The following is a 19,946-nucleotide window of genomic DNA, read 5'->3' as shown; positions in this document are numbered from 1 at the left end:
GTGGCTGAGATGGGCCCTGCTGGTGCCTGCTCTCCTCTGCTGTGAAGTCCAGCTAGAGTGGCAGCATAGGAGGGGCTGTGTGTGCCCACACTGCAGCTACTGCACTGCAAAGTCCAGCAGCTCTGCTTACACCCCTGACACAGGCAGCTGTGGGTTGATGCTGAGCTCGGTGTGGCTGAGCACAACCTCTCTGCTCCATGACCACTCCGTGGCCTGCAGCTGTGTCCAGGCAGATGTTAGGTTATGGCTGGACTCAATGATCTGTGGTCTTTCCACACAGGTGATTCTATCATAGATTCATGGAATGGGTTGGGTTGGATGTGACCTCAAAGCTCATTCAGCTCCAACCCCCTGCCATGGGCAGGGACACCTCCCACCAGCACAGCTTGCTCAAGCCCTCATCCAACCTGGCCTGGAACAGCTCCAGGGAAGGGGCAGCCACAGCCTCCTGGGCAACCTGTGCCAGTGTCTCCCCACCCTCACTGTCAAGAATTTCTTCCTCATTTCCAGTCTCAATCTGCCCTCCTATGAGTCTCTGATTCTCTAATACAGAGGCAGAGCAGCAGCAGGGTACCAGGAGCCTCATCCTCCATGGGAAGTTTTGCCAGAGGATCTGCTGAACCCCTTTGCCTTCTCTGTGCAGCTGCAGACAGGCACAGGAACCTTTATTAACACAGGTAGAGTGAGTCTGGATGGGCTGTAGCCTATTTTTAGCTCTTCCAATGAAGAAGATATAAAAGTATGTCAGCACAGAGTGTGTGAGCACAAAGCAATGCTGGGGCTGTGCCTGCTGCAGCGAGAGCTCTGCTGAAGCACTGCCCAGCAAGGTTACTCAAAAGACTCTGCTCTTAAGGTGTCCTTGGTTGTGCACAAGGAAGGAGTTTGATTCTTTGCTGATTTTGCAGTAAGAGACATTGCTTAGCTTCATGATACATCACAACCCTCACTGAGCCTGCCCCTTGGTAACCCAGATTGTTTTCAAATCTCAATGCAGACCTCTGTCAAAGGAGGTCATTAATGTGCAAAGATCTAGAGCTGGGGCCGAGGCAACCAACTTCTGCCTGCCAAATCTTCACGTCTAGCTTCATGTTCTTCCCATATATCCAAAGCCCTGTGACCACATGGAACCCTTTAGACAATGGATGGGCTAACAGTCGCTCTGGAAAGGGTTTTTAACCACAGACATTACTGCAGGGTTGGCCAAGAAGTCACCACTGCAAATAGCGTCATTGTTCCAGACTGAGTTCCTGGCATTCCAGAGCAGCTCCAGCAAGGGGCATGACTGCTGTGGGAATTCCAAACAAGCTCTTTATGGTCACACTGAGAAGAATGCACATTTTCTTCAAAAGCATTCAAAAGGAAAGGAGCAAAGGGCTGCAAACACCCAGAGCTCAGGCTAACAGCACATCCCTCACAACGGGAGGAAAAGGAACCTTGAAATGTGAGAGGTCTCTCCGAGGTTTTTATTTACAGTATCACAGCATCACAGTATCACCAAGGTTGGAAGAGACCTCACAGATCATCAAGTCCAACCCTTTACCACAGTGCCCAAGGCTAGACCATGGCACCAAGTGCCACATCCAACCTTGCCTTGAACTGCCCCAGGGACGACGACTCCACCACCTCCCCGGGCAGCCCATTCCAGTGTCCAATGACTCTCTCAGTGAAGAACTTTCTCCTCACCTCCAGCCTAAATTTCCCCTGGCACAGCCTGAGGCTGTGTCCTCTTGTTCTGGAGCTGGCCACCTGAGAGAAGAGAGCAACCTCCTCCTGGCCACAACCTCCCCTCAGGTAGTTGTAGACAGCAATAAGGTCACTCCTGAGCCTCCTCTTCTCCAGGCTAACCAATCCCAGCTCCCTAAGCCTCTCCTCGTAGGGCTTGTGCTCGAGGCCTCTCACCAGCCTCGTTGCCCTTCTCTGGACACGCTCAAGCATCTCAATGTCCTTCCTAAACTGGGGGGCCCAGAACTGAACGCAGTACTCGAGGTGTGGTCTGACCAGTGCAGAGTACAGGGGCAGAATGACCTCCCTGCTCCTGCTGACCACACCACTCCTGATGCAGGCCAGGATGCCACTGGCTCTCTTGGCCACCTGGGCACACTGCTGGCTCATGTTCAGGCGGGTATCAATCAGTACCCCCAGATCCCTCTCTGTCTGGCTGCTCTCCAGCCACTCCGACCCCAGCCTGTATCTCTGCATGGGGTTGTTGTGGCCAAAGTGCAGCACCCTGCACTTTGAGCTATTGAACCCCATCCCATTGGCCTCTGCCCATCTGTACAGGCGGTCAAGGTCCCGCTGCAGAGCCCTTCTGCCCTCCAGCTCAGTCACATCTGCCCCCAGCTTAGTGTCATCTGCAAACTTGCTGATGACTGACTCCATGCCCTCATCCAGATCATCTATGAAGATGTTAAAGAGGATGGGGCCCAGCACTGATCCCTGAGGGACACCACTAGTGACTGGCCGCCAGCTGGATGTGGCACCATTCACCACCACTCTCTGGGTCCGGCCCTCCAGCCAGTTCCTAACCCAGCACAGAGTGTTGCCATCCAAGCCATGGGCTGACAGCTTAGCCAGCAGTTTGCTGTGGGGGACAGTGTCAAAGGCCTTGCTGAAGTCCAGATAGACCACATCCACAGGCCTCCCCACATCCACCAAGCGGGTCACCTGATCATAGAAGGAGATCAGGTTAGAAAGGCAGGATCTGCCCTTCCTAAACCCATGCTGGCTGGACCTGAGATCCTTGCCATCCCTCAGGTGCGCAGTTATTGGCCCCAAGAGAACCTGCTCCATCAGTTTCCCTGGCACTGAGGTCAGGCTGACGGGTCTGAGACGAGGCGGTGAGGGAAACGCTGGACAAAGCTTGCACGCCCAGAACCGCTTTGCTTTGCCTTCGGGCTGAACCCAAGGCTTGCTGTGCTGGGCGCTGAGCCTCCTGCCGGAGCTGTCCAGCCCCTGCCACCCCGCAGCCAGCCGCAGGCAGTGTCCTCAGGTCACATCCGGACTCTGCTTCAAACCATTCATCGGCTTGGAAGGGACCCCCAAGGATCATCTTGCCCAACCCCCACCTGCAGGCAGCAGGGACACCTCCAACTAGAGCAGTCTGCCCAGGGCCACATTGAGTCTGATCTTGAATGTCTGCAGGGATGAGGCCTCCACCACAGCCCTGGGCTCTCCCCACCCTCACCGTGCAGAACTTCCTCCTGATGCCCAACCTAAACCTGCCCTGCTCCAGTTCCAAACCACTGCCCCTTGCCCTGTCACCCCAAGCCCTTCTGAACAGTCCCTCCCCAGCCTTCCTGTATCCCTTCAGATATTGAAATGCAGCTCTAAGGTCTCCCTGGAGCCTTTTTTCTTCCAGGCTGAACAGCCCCAGCTCTCCCAGCCTGTCCCCATAGGAGAGGTTCTCCAGCCCTCTGATTATCTTTGTGGCTTCCTCTGGCCCCACTCCAGGAGGCCCATGCCTTGTGCTGGGGGCCCTGCTGCGTTCATCTAAGGACAGTGTCATGTTGTGGTTTGCCCAGTGAAGGAGCCCATCACCAAAATCCACACCGTGTAACACCTACAGGTAGAGTCATGTGGCACAGATGTCATCTGTGGCTCTTGAAATCCATTCTCCTGCTCTGACAGAGGCTCCTCAGTTCTGCAACTCTCTTCCTCTACAAGTGCACTGGAGCAACCCACAAAGCTGCTCCCCAAACCTGCCTTGTTCCTCAACCTCATCCTGATGAACTGGGTTAAACCATGGGTGCTTTATGGGATGAACTACAGCAGGGTGCAGGGCCTGCAGCTCACAGCCTGCTCCTAACACACAGGCACAAGGGACTCAAAGTTAGTGGCAGTGAGCCAGTAAGGTGACATAACTGGGGAGCAGCACACTCTGGAGGGGCTGCTGGGGCTGCAGTTTGTTTCTGTGCTGCAGGCCAGCTTCCCATTTCCCACACAGCAGCCTGTTCCCACGGAGTTCACACCAGGTGCAGGCCTGGCTTTGCAAATCCAGAACTTCAGCTCACGTTTTAAAGACTCTGAGTTCTGTAGAGTTGGTTTGGCTGTCGTCTGACACAGCAGCAATTGGCTCTGTTCTAAACCAAAGCAATTAGCTCTGAGTTTTGGTAGCCTCTCTTCCTAGGAACACAAAGCTTCTGTGCTCATGCAGCTCATCGGTGTGACCGCAGCCCCGGCTCTCTGATCCTCCGCCCCAAGGCACTTCCTGGAGTGCTTAGGGATGTCCCCCAGTGCTAGGCACCCTGTGGCAAGTGGCAGTACAATGTGACTCTTGTCTGGAGATGGAGCTCTCAGGCTTTCTTCACAGCAGAGATGTTCCAGTCCCTTCATCACGCCCCAGTAGCTCTGCAGCAGTTCCCTGTCTCTGTTGAGAACTGGACACAGTATTCCAGGTGTGGTCTCTGCAGGGCAGAGTGGAGGGGGAGGAGAAACTCCCTAGACCTAGGAGAACTTTTCTACACGATCCAAAAGAAAGCAAGAAAAAATCTCATTGGGCACTGGAGCCAATCAGCATCAAGACAGACCAACTGGGAGAACAGGATTTAATTAGCTCTTTGGCTACTTGATTACGTTCTTCAGGCAAAAAGAAAACCACTTCCTCTCTCCTAGCTGAGTCACCTCAGCTACTTCACAATGCTCTTTGCAAGCAGAGTCCCCTCGCTTCACTCCTGGTCTTCAGGCAGCCACCCAGAGTGTGCACACTCACTGCTCCTCTCTGATGTCAGTGTGCAGACCAAGGCAGGCTGCTTATCCCTGCAGTGACCTGCACCACCAGATCTCGGGCAGAGGGCATGGTGACAGCTTCTGCTCCAGCCTGGCCCAGCCCAGCTGGCACTCTCCAGAAGATGTAGCTTCTATTAACTTCTGTCTGCTGCTTGTGGCACTGGTTCTGAAAATAACCGTGGTGGACTTTTACAGAATCCCAGCACAGAATCACAGAATCAAGCAGGCTGGAAGAGAGCTCCAAGCTCATCCAGTCCAACCTAGCACCCAGCCCTGGCCAAGCAACCAGACCATGGCACTAAGTGCCCCAGCCAGGCTTGGCTTCAACACCTCCAGGCACACAGACTCCACCACCTCCCTGGGCAGCCCATTCCAATGGCAAATCACCAATGGCATGGTGACCTTGGGAGAGATCTCTGTGACTCCAGGCCTCCAGAGCTGGACCCAGCACTCCAGTTGTGGTTTGACCAGGGCAGAGTAGAGGAGGATGAGAACCTCTCTTGTCCTGCTGGCCACACTCTTCTTTATGTTCCCCAGAACACCATTGGCCTTCTTGGCCACCAGGGCACATTGCTGGCTCATGGGGAACCTGCTGACTCCCAGCTCCTTCTCTCAGCTGCTCTGAGCTGCTTCTCAGCAGGCCCCTGCTAAGCTCTTTGGTGCAGGAGGTGGTTGTTCCCCACGCTGCCATTACTGAACTTTGTGGGGTGTCCTCCACCTAAGCCTCCAGCAAACCTTTTAGGCCAACCATGCTGAACACAAACACAGGAGGTTCTAGCAGTGCTGCTGTTTCTGGTGAAGTTTATTCCAGAAGAAGTCTCTGCCCACCTGCAGCTCTCTCACTCTGTCCCATGCCTCAGTGATTCATTGACATTGTGCTCGTCCAGCTTTCAGACCATGAGGACTGCAGTTTAGGACTCTGGGTCTCTGCTGGTTCTGCCACTGCACCAGTCTCATCTCCAGCTGCAAACTGCTGGTAGAACCTTGCTTATGCCTTGTAAGGTTTAGCTGAGCCACGATGGCAAAGCCTTTGAGATCAAGGCTCTAAGGACTGCGAATGTTTAGAACTAAACAGGACGCTTCAGGAGGCACAGAGGAAGTTACCCAATTGTGACTAGGTACAGCAGAGACCTCTGCCTCTGTCAGGTGCAGTCACTGTCCAGAAAAGAAGAAAGATTAGGAAGCACAAAGCTAGCACAGCTTTAGAGTGGAGAATAAGAACAAAGAACAAAGTTTGAGCCCCTTGAGAGTTTTCCCACTCTTCAGACTGCTGCATGAATCCCATTTGATGTGTAAGCTCAGGAGTTTATTGTGCTGAGGGAAGGGATATGGTACTCATCCCTTAATAAGCACTTGCAGGTACAACAGGTATGAAGCTTTGTATTATCTTACCCTCTGCTTGCAGCAGGAGGGATGTGTAAGAGTTTGACTCCAGGCCAAACAAGACATGTGGGAGTTCTGCCTTGACACAAGCGAGCTGAAAGACCTGAGAGTACAGGTGGGGTGGGATACCCCTGTGAACATACACAGGGACAGAGCTTCAGGAGCTCAGAACCCACAGTTAGGACTAGGTTGTCAAAAGGGCTTTCTATAGAATGCTTGTAATGTCCAGTTCCTTCTGAAAGAGCCTAAGAAGGAGCTAAGGAAGTTGTAAATACTCTGCAAGTGATGGATACTTAGCCTTACTCTACCTTACTTAGTTCCACTCTGCCCTAGTAGGGCCTCATCTGGAGTACTGGGTCCACTTCTGGGCTCCCTAGTTCAGGAGGAAACTACTGGGGAGAGTCCAGCAGACGCTACAAAGCTGCTGAGGGGCCTGGAGCATCTCTGGTGGGGAGGAAAGGCTGAGACCTGGAGCCATTGAGCCTGGAGAAGACTGCAAGGGAATCTGAATGATGTTTACAAATACCTTAAGAGTGGGTGTCAAGAAGAAGGGGCCAGACTCTTGTCAGCAGTGCCCAGGGACAAGACAAGGGGCAATGTGCATGAAGTGGAAGCCAGGAGGTTGCATCTTAAGTGAAGGAGAAACTTTCTTTGTGTGAGGGTGCTGGAGGCCTGGAGCAGGCTTCCCAGAGAGGTTGTGGAGTGTCCTTCTCTAGAGACTTTTAAGACCCATCTGGACATTATGATCCTGTGTAGCCTGCCCTAGGTGAATCTGATCTGATGGAGTGGGAGGGGGTTTGGACTTGTTCTCCAGATCTCCCAGCCTAACTACACTGGGGTTCTGTGATCACTTTGTTACTCAGCCAGCAATTCTGTGATCCATTGGCAGTCCTGGGCTCTCCAAACAGCCACGAAAATCAAGTCCTGCATTCCTCAAGCTGAGAACACAGAAGAGTTCAGTTTGTATTTCATGCCAGCTTTTTACAACAGAAAGACAGAGAAGGTCTTACCCAGCTGAGCAGAAAGGGCAAATGTAAAGGAGTAACTTTCAATGACTCAGTTTCAAGTTTGTATTTGGTTTAGCTGAGCACTAATTTCCTGGGAAATGCAGAATCCCAGCCTCGAGAGCAAGGCCTGGAAAGCTGCAGCAACTAATTTGATTTTCAAAATGACTGATTTTTAGGGTCTGCAAGCCATGAGAAAGTCTAACCACTAGACCCTGTCCTTGCTAGGATGTGGTATCTTACTCTCCACCCCAGCTCCGCTTGCTGTGATTTTACAGGTGCTCAAAGCACATCAGCCTATCTTTTTGTTGGTAGAATCATAGAATCAACCAGATTGGAAGAGAGCTCCAAGCTCCTTCAGTCCAATCTAGCACCCAGCCCTGCCCAACCAACCAGACCATGGCACTCAGTGCCCCAGCCAGGCTTGACTTCAACACCTCCAGTCTACAGACTCCACCACCTCCCTGGGCAGCCCATTCCAATGCCAATCACTCTCTCTGACCACAACTTCCTCCTCACATCCAGCCTGAACCTGCCCTGGCACAGCTTCAGGATGTGTCCCCTTGTTCTGTCCCTGGCTGCCTGGCAGCAGAGCCCAACCCCACCTGGCTACAGCCTCCCTGCAGGCAGCTGCAGACAGCAATGAGCTCTGCCCTGAGCCTCCTCTGCTGCAGGCTGCACACCCCCAGCTCCCTCAGCCTCTCCTCACAGGGCTGTGCTCCAGGCCCCTCTCCAGCCTTGCTGCCCTTCTCCAAACACCTTCCAGCACCTCAGCATCTCTCTTGAATTGAGGAGCCCAGAACTGGACACAGCACTCCAGGGGTGGCCTGAGCAGTGCTGAGTACAGGGGCACAAGAACCTCCCTTGTCCTGCTGCCCACACTGCTCCTGAGCCAGTCCAGGCTGCCATTGGCTCTGCTGCCCACCTGGGCACTGCTGCCTCCTCTGCAGCTCCTCTCTGCCAGCACCCCCAGCTCCCTCTCTGCCTGGCTGCTCTCAGCCACTCTGGCCCCAGCCTGTAGTGCTGCTTGGGGTTGTTGTGGCCAAAGTGTAGAACCCTGCACTTGGCCGTGTTCAATCTCATCCCATTGGCCTCTGCCCACCCATGCAGCCTGGCCAGGTCCCTCTGCAGGGCTCTCCTACCCTCCAACAGCTCCACGGCTGCTCCTAGCTTGGTGCCAACTGCAAACTTAGTAAGGTGCTCACTTCAGACACATTCTTCTCCGTCAATATACACCAAGGCAGCATGGTGTCCTGGCTGGAAAGGCTCCTTCCACCTCCCATCCTGGTCACACCACCTTCCCTCCCTGCATTAGAGCAGAACAGTATTTGCTCAGGGATGTTTTACCAACTTCACATGTAACAAATACTCGACAGTATTTCTGGGCTGGCCTAACTGTGAGCTAGCCTTACTTACTGCTCTCTACAGCTGCCTGGAAGGAGACTGGGGTGAGGTGGGTGTTGGTCTCTTCCCTCTGCTAACAAGTGAAAGAACAATAAGGTCTTAAGTTGCACCGGAGGAGGTTTAGCTTTGACATTGGTTAAAAAGTTCTTTGCTGCAAGAGTGGTCAGGGACTGGCACAGGCTGCCCAGGGAGGTGCTGGAGTGCCCATGCCTGGAGGTGTTCTGGAGCCGTGGCCATGGCACCTGGGGACATGGTTTAATGGCCATGGTGGGGTTGGGCTGATGCTTGGATTTGACGATCCTGGAGGCCTTTTCCAACGCAAACAGTTGTGTGCGGAGGCCCAGGGACGTGTTCCTGGCCCGGGGCAGGGTGTAGCCGCAGTCCTGAAGAGCAGCAGGGCCTGCAGAAGGGGCTTAGGGGACCGACAAGGCAAAGGGGACCGGCCGGGCAAGGGCACAAGCCCACGACTGGTCCCCGGGGCGAACGGGGGGTGGTGGGAGCCCCGCGGGGCGCATGCAGCTCCACCGGCTGCCGCCAGCCGCCACGGCCGCGGCCCTGCCCATCAGCAGCGGAGGCTTCGGCCGGGCTCCCCGCGGGCCCGCTTCTTCCTCCCTCAGGGCCGCAGGGTGACGAAGCAGCTCGGCGGCCGGGCCGGGGGAAGCGGCGGCCCCGCCGGCGGCAGCCGGTCCCGTGGTCTCACCGTGAGCGCCTGCGCGGCGCTCCTCCTCCTCCTCCTCCTCCGCCCGGCGGCCGCTGTCAGGATGAGGCGGAGGAGGCGGAGGCCCGGGCCGGCAGCTCCTGTCCCTCGCCGGAGCCCTCTGGCGTAGCGGTTCCCGCTCCGACGCCGCGGCTGGAGGCCGTGGAGACACCGCCCGCCCGCCGGAGCCATGGCCCAGTCCGGCCCGAGCCCCCCGACGGATGGTAAGGCAGATGGAGGCAGCCTCGCTCCGCGGAGCCGGCCGGCTGCGGCCTGCCCAGCCCCGGGCTCGCCTGTGGAGCCGTGCCGGCAGCGGGGCGGAGGGCAGCGGCCTGGGCGAGGCGGCCTTGTCGGGCCGCGGCGGTGAGGAGGTGGGATCGGCCGGGACAAAGTGCGGGGGGCAGCGGCGGGGGCATTAAAGAACGGCAGAGCCGCGGCGAGGCTGGTGGGGCCGGCGGGGAGCTGTGGCGGCGCGGCCGTGGGAGCCGCTCTGTGAGAGGAAGGCGGGCGGCGGCGGCCCGGGAGGGAGTTCGGCTGGCAGAGGCGGGTCGGAGCGGCCTTGGGTGGAGGAGGGGGACATGGCAGGTGGGTATTAGCGTGTGGATGTGCTCCGTGTGGAGCAAGGGCGGCTCCCCGGCGCGCACAAGGAGGGAGGAGAACGCTTCGGAGGGCGGGCGGCTGCCGGCGAAGGGGCTCGCAGCATGGGCGGGCGGAGGGACGAGGAAGGGCTCCCGCCCTGGGAGGGCAGCGGAGGCATGGCGATGTTTGTGTGCAGGTAGGCGCTGATCGGCGGGCGGCACTCTGCCGCTGATGCGGTGCGTGGCTGCATGCAGCCTGTGCCCGGGACAGGGAGGCAGCCCAGGAGGCTGGGGTCAGGCGCGGACAGTTTGTTCCGGTGCTGGAAAAGACAAAGCGACAGCTCTTCCCTCAAGGTGGTGTTTACCTGTGCAGTAGGAAGATAAGCTTTCCCTGAAGGTTTTCATTGTGTTATTCGGTCTGGTTTTGGGTGGAATTGAAGATAAATAAGTGTTGTTTTGCCTTGGAATAGATTATGGAGCTGTGCACAGAGCACAAGAAACCCTAGAATCATAGAATTGTTTCATCTGGGAAAGGCCTCTGAGATCATCCAGTCCAACCTTCAACCTGGCACCACCATGGTCACTAAACCATGTCCCCAAGTGCCATGGCCACGCATTTCTGGAACGCCTCCAGGCTGGGGATTCCACTGCCTCCCTGGGCAGCCTGTGCCAATCCCTGGCCACTCCTGCAGCAAAGAATTTTTCTGGTATCAAATCTAAACCTTCCCTGGCACAGTTTCAGGCCATTCACGAAGATGGCATTGAAGGAACAATGTGTGGTATATAAGATGTATGGGAAGGGGAACAGAGAGCAAGAAATTTGAGGCTAGTTGTAGTGTAGGAGCTTTAAAGAGATGTGCAGAATCTTCAGGTGTGATCCCAGCCAGGGCTAGGCCAGAGCTCTCTTTGCGGCCAGCAGATGAATTTCCCTGGGGAAACACTGCTGGAAAAGGGCACTGATGCATTCTAAATGATGCATGTCTAGGGAATTGTGTGGGCCTTTTTTTCTTCTGTGGAGCTACAGGAGGAAGTGCTTCTCTTCAGGGTTTCAGGAGTTCAGTCAACCTTTTGGAGGTGTTGATGATGAAGGTGCTCAGACTGTGGGGCTTTCCCTACACCAAGGTCAATGGTTGAAAGGTAGTGGACTGATGAGGCTGCACTTTGAATCCTGGGGTCAGTTTTGGGGCTCTCGCTCCAAGACATTGAGAGGCTGGAGCAGACCTGGAGAAGGGTAATGAAGCATCTGGAGGACAGGGCTGGGAAGGAGCAACTGAGGGAGCTGGCAGTGTTCAATCTGGAGAAGAGGAGGCTGAGGGCAGAGCTCATTGCTCTCCACAGCTCCCTGAAAGGAGGCTGGAGCCAGGTGGGGGGTTGGTCTCTTCTCCTTAGTCTCAGGTGACAGAAGAAGAGGCAATGGCCTGAAACTGTGCCAGGGGAGGGTTAGGTTGAAGATGAGGGAAAAATTCTTTATTGCAGGAGTGCTCAGGGATTGGCACAGGCTGCCCAGGAAGGTGGCAGAGTCCCCATCCCTGGAGGTGTTCCAGAACTGCGTGCCCATGGCACCTGGAGACATGGTTTGGTGGCCGTGGTGGTGCTGAGTTGAAGGTTGGACTAGTTCAGCTCAGAGGCCTTTTCCAACCACAACTCTTGTCCTTCTGGAGCTCTGAGGGGAAGGTGAATTTCCTTGCTGTCATGTGTGCATGAGTGGTGTTGCTCTGGGGTACTTTTGGTGAAGAACGATTTGTTGTTCTTTGGCTTTTTCTTCTGAGAGCTGCAGAATGACTTCCAGCAGATTTTCCTCTTGGCTCTTGTAGCCTGACTGCAGGTGTGCAGTGCAACTGTACATTGCACAAACGTTTGTTGTCCCTTGCCCAGGAGTAGTGGCTGTGTGTTTGTAGTCTGTGCAGTTGGAGCAGTTTTTGGTTATTGTTTAAAAAGAAGGCTGACCTTGGAGGTTGATGAAATATTCAAAGCCAGGTTGGATGAGGCCCTTAGCAGTGCAGTCTAGCAGGAGATGTTCCTGCCCAGGACAGGGGGTCTGAAGTGAATGACCCCTTCCATCCCAGACTGTACTGTGATTTTATGTCATACTTGTTAATCCAAGTTTAAATCCCACACCTTGGGTGTGGATTGCTCTGTCTTTCCTCATGCTTTCTAGCTGCAGGAATAGAAGGAAGGCACATGGCAAGGGGGAGCTGGTTGCAAATTGAACGGATTCTGAAAGTGGTTGTTAAGTTCTTGCAATGAGGAATTGCAAGAAGGGCTGGAGAACTTCTTCTCTGGGGACAGGCTGGGAGAGTTGGGGCTGTCCAGCCTGGAGAAGAGAAGGCTCCACGGAGACCTTAGAGCTGCTTTCTAGGACCTGAAGGGGCTCCAGGAGTGCTCCAGACCTCTGACGAGGGCTGGGAGTGACAGGACAAAGGACAGTGGCTTTGAGCTGGGAGAGGGGAGATTGAGACTGGAGATGAGGAGGAAATTGTGGAGAGTGAGGGTGGTGAGACACTGGCACAGGTTGCCCAGGGAGGCTGTGGCTGTCCCCTCCCTGGAGGGGTTCAAAGCCAGGCTGGATGAGGCCTTGAGCAAGCTGTGCTGGTGGGAGGTGTCTCTGCCCATGGCAGGGAGTTGGAGCTGGATGAGCTTTAAGGTCCCTTCTAACCTGACCCATTCTATGAATCTATGAGCTCCTAAGGTGGCTGCTCTCCCCCAGCGTGGGTTTTTATCCACTTTGCCTACTTGAGTCCTGTTTCACCTGTGTGGGTTTTCAGTAGCTTGCTGAAAGTGTGCCTTAAAGCTTCTCTCTTCTGTTTCAATGTGGAGGAAATGTTGCAGAAAGGAGTTTTTAGTGTTTTTATTTGCACAGAATTTCTTGCTTAAAGGAGCAATGTAAGCTCAGCTTTGAGGACAGCACAGGGGCAGATGAGTGTGTTCCCCTCAGGAAAAGGAATGGCTTCCTATAATGACTTGTATTGATTGTAAATACCTCATGTGGTCTTTATTTGGGCAAGGCACATCAGCTGTGGCTTTCTGTTGAAAGCAGCTATAAAGGAACAATTTCTACTGGAGCGGAGATAACATTTTTGGAAGATGAGAGGACTATAGGCTGGATATTCCATTCCAGTGCCCATACTGAACCGAAAGCAGGCCCGAGATGAGTGGAACAGCACACTGAAGTAGGAGAGGAACGGTTGTCAGATCCTACCCTGTGGTTGTACTTTGGCTTGCTATGGACATTAATAACCCTCTAATGTGGGGGGTAATAAGAGTTTCCAATATGATAAAAGTCACTGAAAGGCTGAGTGCAGAGTCCTTGGTGCTGTGAAGTGTAAGCTAATGATGTCAAACTCTGCTGCAAGAGGTGTGTGCTGCTGCTTGATCCTGGTCAAGGGGCTTTGTGTGGCAGTTGTGCTTGGGGGTGAACTGCAGCAGTGGGGCAGCAATGCCACATCTTTTAAAATGCTGCTGTTTTTTGGAGGTGATGTGCTTGCAGCTGCCCTGGGTAAAATTTAGATCTGGATGGTTGCCATCTCTGAAAAGAAGGTTACCAAACAGCATATTTTGGCAGAGTTTTTTCCCTATCAGGATGCTCAGGCTTTGGTACTGTTCTCTTCTCTCTGCAAAATGCTGCCTTGCAGAAGCTGCAGTCACATCCCGCACCTGGATGAGGCTAAAGTTAGTTACAAACATATGCAAATTATTAAACTCTACTTATTGCACTTGTAAACTGAAACCACCTGAATCACAGAACCATAGAGTGTTGAGGTTGGCAGAGACCTTTGAGATCATCAAGTCCAACCACTCACCCAGAGCTCACACTGCCACCACTGCTGCTAAGCCACTGCCACCAAACCACCTCCTTCAGCACCACGCTCATGTGGGTTTTAAACACCTGCAGGGATGGAGACTCCACCACCTCCCTGGGCAGCCTGGGCTAGTGCCTGACAAACCCTTCTGGAAAGAATTTTTTCCTAATAATCAACCTGAACCTCCCCTGGCCAAACTTGAGCCCATTTCCTCTTCTGTCACTTGCTGCATGTGAGAAGAGGCCAAGTGCAGTCAGGCTAATGACAGCACATCTGCTGATGTTGTTGGGTGATAAACTGTTGGTACCAAATTCTATCACATATTTTAGTAAGTATTTGCCAGCAGAAGGAATTCCTCCAGCATTGGAGTAATTTGGTCTTACCCCTGTGCTTAGGCCAGTGAAAATGAATCACAGAGTGGCTTAGATTGGAAGCACCTCAGAGATCATCTCTTCCAACCTTCATGCCATGGGCAGGGACACCTCTCAACTAGCCTGGGTTGCTCAAGGCCTCATCCAGCCTGGTCTTGAACACCTCCAGGCACGGGGCAGAGCCTCCCTACCCAACATATTCCAGACTCTAACCACCCTCATACTGAAGAACTTCTTCCTCATCTCCAGTCTAACCCTGCTCTGCCTCAGCTTCAAATCATTTCTCCTTGTCCTGTCTGTGGACACCCTCATGAAAAGTCTCTTTGCAGCCTCCCTGCAGGATCCCCTCAGGTACTGGCAGGCAGTTCTGAGGTCCCCCTGAATCTTCTCCAGGCTGCACACCCCCAGCTCCCTCAGCCTGTCTTCACAGTAGAGCTGCTCCAGCCCTTGGATCATCCTTGTGGCCTCCTGGCCTCACTCCAACAGTTCCATGTCCTTACACTAAAGCTGGATGGAGCATTCCAGGTGGGGTCTCACTCAGCTGGCTAGAGAGGACTGAAGGCTGCTGCCTTGTTGATCTATTCCCCCCAGCAGCACCACAGCTGCATTATTGCCCTGTGCCAGTAATGCAGGACCCTGGCAAGCACTGAGCCTTGGTGTCACTGTACTTTTTGCATCCCACAGGCTGAGCCTTGCTAGTGAAGGCATCTGAGGTGTCGCACAAAACTGGATGAGGCTTTGAGCAACCTGTGTGGAGAGGTGTCCCTGCCCATGGCAGCAGGTTGGGACTGGCTGAGCTTTAAGGCCCCTTCTGACCCAAACCATTCTGTGGCTTTCTGAAGTTGCACACCTTAGCTTTCCATCTCTTGTTCTTTTCCTGACGTGTCGTTTTTAACTGAAATGCAGGTACCTAAACCTGCCATTACTCACCTCAGAAGCTAGGTGCGATTGATAGGGGACTGCTTTTGAGCCTTGCAGCTCAGGTCTGTGTTGGTGATGTAAGTTGGGGAGTAGATTCAGAATTGTTGGTGCTTTCCAAGAGCCAGGAAGATGCTTTTTTCACTTTCCTTTTGCTCAGTTCATGCTTTATTATTATTTAACGGTTCCTAAGATAATAAGACTTTTTTAATGTGGACTCAGAAGCATTCACCCCTGTTTTAAGCTGTGTGATTGGGAGTTTCTCCTGTCAGTTCAGTGGACAAATCAGAGATGGGGCTCCAGAAGCAGAGCAGCTGCCAGGAAGGCACATGTTTTCACCTTTAGGGCTTCTGTGCAAGTTCGGATCTGCACAGCAGGTCGCTCTGCTCTGGAGTGGAAATATGCACGTTCAGCTGGTCTGCTTTCCTGGGGCAGCCACAACTCTCTCTCAGGTGTGACAGACACCATGCCCCTGCTGTGGGTAATTAGCTGTTGCCTTGCCTGAAGGCTCCTGGGCTGGCTCTCCGCATCTTCAACACTGGAAAAGAGAAATTCTTTACTCATTGGCATTCTTCTTGGCCACTTCAGAGAGGACCTTAAAGCTGCCTTCCAATGCTTGAAGGGATCCTCCAGGAAGGCTGCAGAGTGACTTTCTCATGAGAGTGTCTAGAGACAAGGCAAGGGGGAATGGTTTGAGGCTGAGGAAGAGCGGGGTTATGCTGGAGCTGAGGAAGAAGCTCTTCAGTATGAGAGTGGTGGGACTCTGGAACAGGTTAGCCAGAGAAGCTGTGAATGCCCCTTCCCTGGTGGTGTCCAGGGTCAAGTTGGATGAGGCCTCGAGGAACTAAGTGTAGTTGAGAGATGTCTCTGCCCATGGCAGGGGGGTTGGAGTAGATGATCTCTGAGGTCCCTTCCAACCTGAGCCATTCTGTGATTCCTCATCCTCACGGAGAAGATGCAGATGCCCTTAGCAAACACTTTCTTCCCTTCTGGCTTGGTGCCTCAAGGTGCTTCATTGCTGTCCCATAGCCCTTTGTGGGTGAAGCAGATTCCCACAGTGGAACTAGTTTGTGATCCTCGAAAGTGATTGAGGAAGAAATTTTGGTTTAATACATTTAAGAAGCTAAACCAAACAATGTTTCGTGGTGTGGGAGAGGGCAAACCCCACAGGCTTGGTCATGAGTGATGGCTGAATGGCAGGTGTCTGGGCTTTTCACCTGGGGCACTTGGTTAAAAACTGCTGCTGAGGTGGGAACTTTTCTGTCTTAAATGTAGGGACTTTTTTTCCAATTGATGTATGTAGTACTGGGTCCTTCTCTCCAAGAAGGACATTATGGTGCTGGACTGTGTCCAAAGAAAGAGTAATGAAGCTGATGAAGGTTCTAGAGCACAAGTCTTGTGAGGAGCAGCAGAGGGAGCTGGAGTTGCTCAGGCTGGGGAAAAGGAGGCTGAGGAGAGACCTCATTGCTCTCTACAGCCCCCTGAAAGGAGGCTGAAGCCAATCAGAGGTCGGTTTCTTCTTGGTAGGACAAGAGGAAATGACTTCAGGTTGCATCAGAGCAGGTTTAGGTTGGCTGTGAGGAGCAATTTCTTTCCCAAAAGATCTGTCAAGGCCTGAAATGGGATGCCCAGGGCAGCAGTAGAGGTTTCAAAGCCATGGAGATGTGGTGCTGAGGGACATGGTTTAGGGATGGGTTTGGATTAACAGTTGGACTTGATCTGTGGAGGTGCTTTACAACCTTAATGATTCTCTGAAAGGAGAAGGAAGAAGCATGAGCTTATGGCTTTGCTGTGAATGAAGTCTTCTGAGATAAGAGCTGCTAAGCAGCACGCCCTGAGCAGGCTTCTAAGCAGGCTGACAGCCAAGTTGTGAGAAGAGAGGACCAACTAGGAGACATGTTTCACTCCAGAGGTCTGGTGCTTCTATGTGGCTCATAGTCCTTGCTCACAGAATTGCTCCTAGTCTCTGCTCGGGGGTGTCCAAGCTAATGGTGCTGGGCTGTGAGGTGCTCTATAATTAGTGTCAGCAGGGTGCAGTTTTAGTCCTGGCAGAGTCAGTTGAGCATGATGATGAATTGTCTCTGGAAAAACAGCAATCATTAGGTACCTTTAGAGAAACAGACACTGGAGGAGCATGTGAGTGGCACCCTCAGTGAACGTTTGTCTGCCCATCAGCAGGAAGAGCACTGCTGCTTTGCTCGTCATGCAGCTGCGCCTGCTGCTGGAGGGCACTTCTGAGTGCTTTACTGGTGGTGCCTGCTGCCCCTTAAGAGTGCAGAACTGCCCCATGGCTCCCCAAGTCGTGAGGAATCTAGTGACAGGGGAATGGTTTGAAGCTGCGGGAGAGCAGGGTTAGATCTAAGGGAGAAGTCCTCCAGTGTGAGAGTGGTGAGACTCTGGAACAGGCTCCCGATGGAGGTTGGAGTAGATGATCTCTAGGGTGCCTTCCAATGTAAGCTATTCTGTGATGATGATTTATTCCATCCACATCTGCTGCTCTCAGCCCTGACTCTTGTTGGCACTTAGATGACTTGTGGTGCTGCTTCTCTCCTTACTGTCCCCATCCTATGCTTGTGCTCTCTGGCCTGAAGTCTTCCGACACACCAGAAAGGAAAACCTTCACCTTCCTATATGCTTTTGAATCACCTTCACATCTGTTTCCATCTACCATGGCAGTTTCTTCTTCTGCACAGCTCAGTGGTGGAGATGTGGCCTTACTTGACCTTTGGTCACAAACTTTCCCTCTCTCCTCAGCTGGTCATTTGACCTTGTCTTAGATCTGCTGCTCTTCAGTTGATCCTCTGGTTTCTTCAGCCCTCCTTCCCAGCCTGCACTGCCCTCCCTCTGGCAGGCCTTTTGCAGCCTCCAGCCTGTGAGTGTCCTGGGTAACCTGCCCTTGTTTTGGCTGTTCTGCTCTTGACTTGTTCTGCTCAGCTCCTGGCACACCCTCTTTGTTTCCTCCGTTCTTCTTCTCCTAGAGAGAGTCTCCTGACCACCCAGCCTTGCTCTGTTCCGAGCAGCACTGCTCCCTGGCTGCTTGGCTGCTTTTTAAATGCAGTTTCTTTTCCCAGGCAAGGGGGATCTCATTGTGCTCTACTCTGTCTAGAACAAGAACTCACCTGCCTTGTACATGGCCAGGCCCTAAGCGGTACAGGATCTCCAAATTGGTTTGGTAGAAAGAGACCTTTTAAGCTCATCCAGTCCAGCCATGAGCCCAGCACTGCCCAGTCACCACTGAACCATGGCCCTCAGCACCACTGAGCCATGGCTTTGAAACCCTTTCAGGAATGGGGACTCCACCACTGCCCTGGGCAGCCTGGGCCAGGCTTTGACAACAACTTCAGGGAAGAAATTGTTGGTCATGTCCAACCTGAACCTCCCCTGGGGTAACTTGGGGCTGTTTTCTCTTGTCCCCTCACTTGGTCCTTAGGAGAAGAGCCCAACCCCCACCTGGCTCTAGCCTCCCCTCAGGGAGCTGCAGAGAGCAATGAGCTCTGCTCTCAGCCTCTTTTCTCCAGGTTGAACACTCCCAGCTCTCTCAGCTGCTCCTCCCCAGCCCTGTTCTTCAGACCCTTCTCCGTCTTCATTGCCCTCCTCTGGACATGCTCCATCCCCTTAATGTCCTTCTTGTAGTGAGAGGCCCAAAACTGATCCCAGGATTCAAGGTGTTTCCTCCCCAATGCTGAGCACAGGGGCACAATCCTTGCTCTTGTCTTGCTGGCCACAGTATTGCTGATCCAGGCCAGGATGCTGCTGCCCTTTTTGGCAGCCTGGGCATCTTTATCCTCAGTCAACCAACACCCCAGGTCCTTGTTTCTGCTTGAAGCCAGAATTGCTCAGCTTTCTCAGATCAGGTTGTAGTATTTTGTTGCTGATGAGCTTCAGTTACCCATTTATCATGAGGTTGGCTGATACTGAATTCTTTATTACCTTGATATCTTTTTGATACTTGTAAGCTAAAGCAGTTAAGTGCCTCACAGAGCTTGAAAATTAATTGCTGGAAGTTAACTTCTGGTTCTTGGAGTGGTGGGAAAGTAGCAGAGTTTCATCTGTTGGCTTTCAGAGCAGTTCTGGAAGTCAGCATCAGCAGGGAGCAGCGCAGGAAACCTGCACTGCTGGGATTTGCTGGTTTTGTTCTGTGTGCAGCTCGGAGCTCTGCCTTGTCTTGTGTGTCTGGCAGCGTTAAGTTCTTAGTTATTTTTTAGTTCCTAAAAAGCAGCCTTCTTGGCTTGGTTAATAAGCACAAGGGCCTTGCTTGCTGTGGTGAGTCCCAGCGAGGGAGCAGTTGGAGCCCCGGTGAGCTGTTTTCTAGAATGAGCATAGATGTTAATGTTTTATGGAGTCTGCAGATGTTTTTAGTGAAATCACTGAGCAGAAATGCAGCAGCACAGTGGAGACAGACTTGGCAAAATGAGTGGGGACCAGTAATGGAAAGGCAACTGAAGCATTAACCAAGTAGTGCTCCAGAGGGGATGGGCTGTAGGTGAGAGAAAAGGACTCGCTGGGGCTCAGAGCAGAGCAGTGTTGGTGGCTGCAGCAGTGCTCCATCTGTATCCTTGTGGATGGGTTTGGGTGCATCTTTTGTCAATGCTTGGCTTCAACTTGGAGTAACTGCAACAAGGCTTGAAATACTATTTAAATGGCTACCTCTTAAATATCATACCCCTGCTATGAAGACAGGCAGAGAGAGTTGGGGCTGTTCAGCCTGGAGAAGAGGACTGCAGGCAGACGTTAAAGTGGCCTGACAGGATTTGAAGTGGGCTACAGGAGAGCTGGTGAGGGAGTTTGTGTGATGGCACAGAGTGACAGGACAAGGAGGGGGAAGCTTCAAACTGTAAAAACTTGATTCAGATGAGACGCCAGAAAGAAATTATCCCCTGTGAGGGTGGTGAGGCACTGGAACAGGTTGCCCAGAGAAGCTGTACAGGCTCCAAGGTTGATGGTGTTCAAAGCCAGGTGGGACAAGGCCTTGAGCAACCCAGGCTAGTGGGAGATGTCCCTGCCCATGGCAGGGGTTTGGGTCTGGGTCTCTTCTGACCCAATCCATTGTATGAAAGAAGACCAGG

The 19,946-nt window shown here is 53.1% G+C and overlaps 1 protein-coding gene across 2 annotated transcripts in view; it reads left to right on the top strand.

Annotated features, from left to right (window-relative positions):
• Positions 1-9,245: 9,245 nt before the first annotated feature.
• The window catches only part of RABEP1 (rabaptin, RAB GTPase binding effector protein 1), a 59,843-nt gene continuing 49,142 nt past the window's right edge, over positions 9,246-19,946 (top strand). Inside the window, exon 1 of one of the 2 annotated variants that reach the window (XM_064166417.1) lies at positions 9,246-9,437. In XM_064166417.1, the coding sequence (XP_064022487.1) occupies positions 9,404-9,437 (34 nt within the window). In that variant the 5' untranslated portion in view covers positions 9,246-9,403. The remainder of the gene's footprint in view (positions 9,438-19,946) is intronic. The other variant, XM_064166416.1, reaches the window with a different exon arrangement.

The sequence above is a fragment of the Pogoniulus pusillus genome, chromosome 27, assembly GCF_015220805.1.
Source record: "Pogoniulus pusillus isolate bPogPus1 chromosome 27, bPogPus1.pri, whole genome shotgun sequence".
NCBI classification, from domain to species: Eukaryota; Metazoa; Chordata; class Aves; order Piciformes; family Lybiidae; genus Pogoniulus; species Pogoniulus pusillus.
This window is presented reverse-complemented; position numbering and strand designations above follow the sequence as displayed.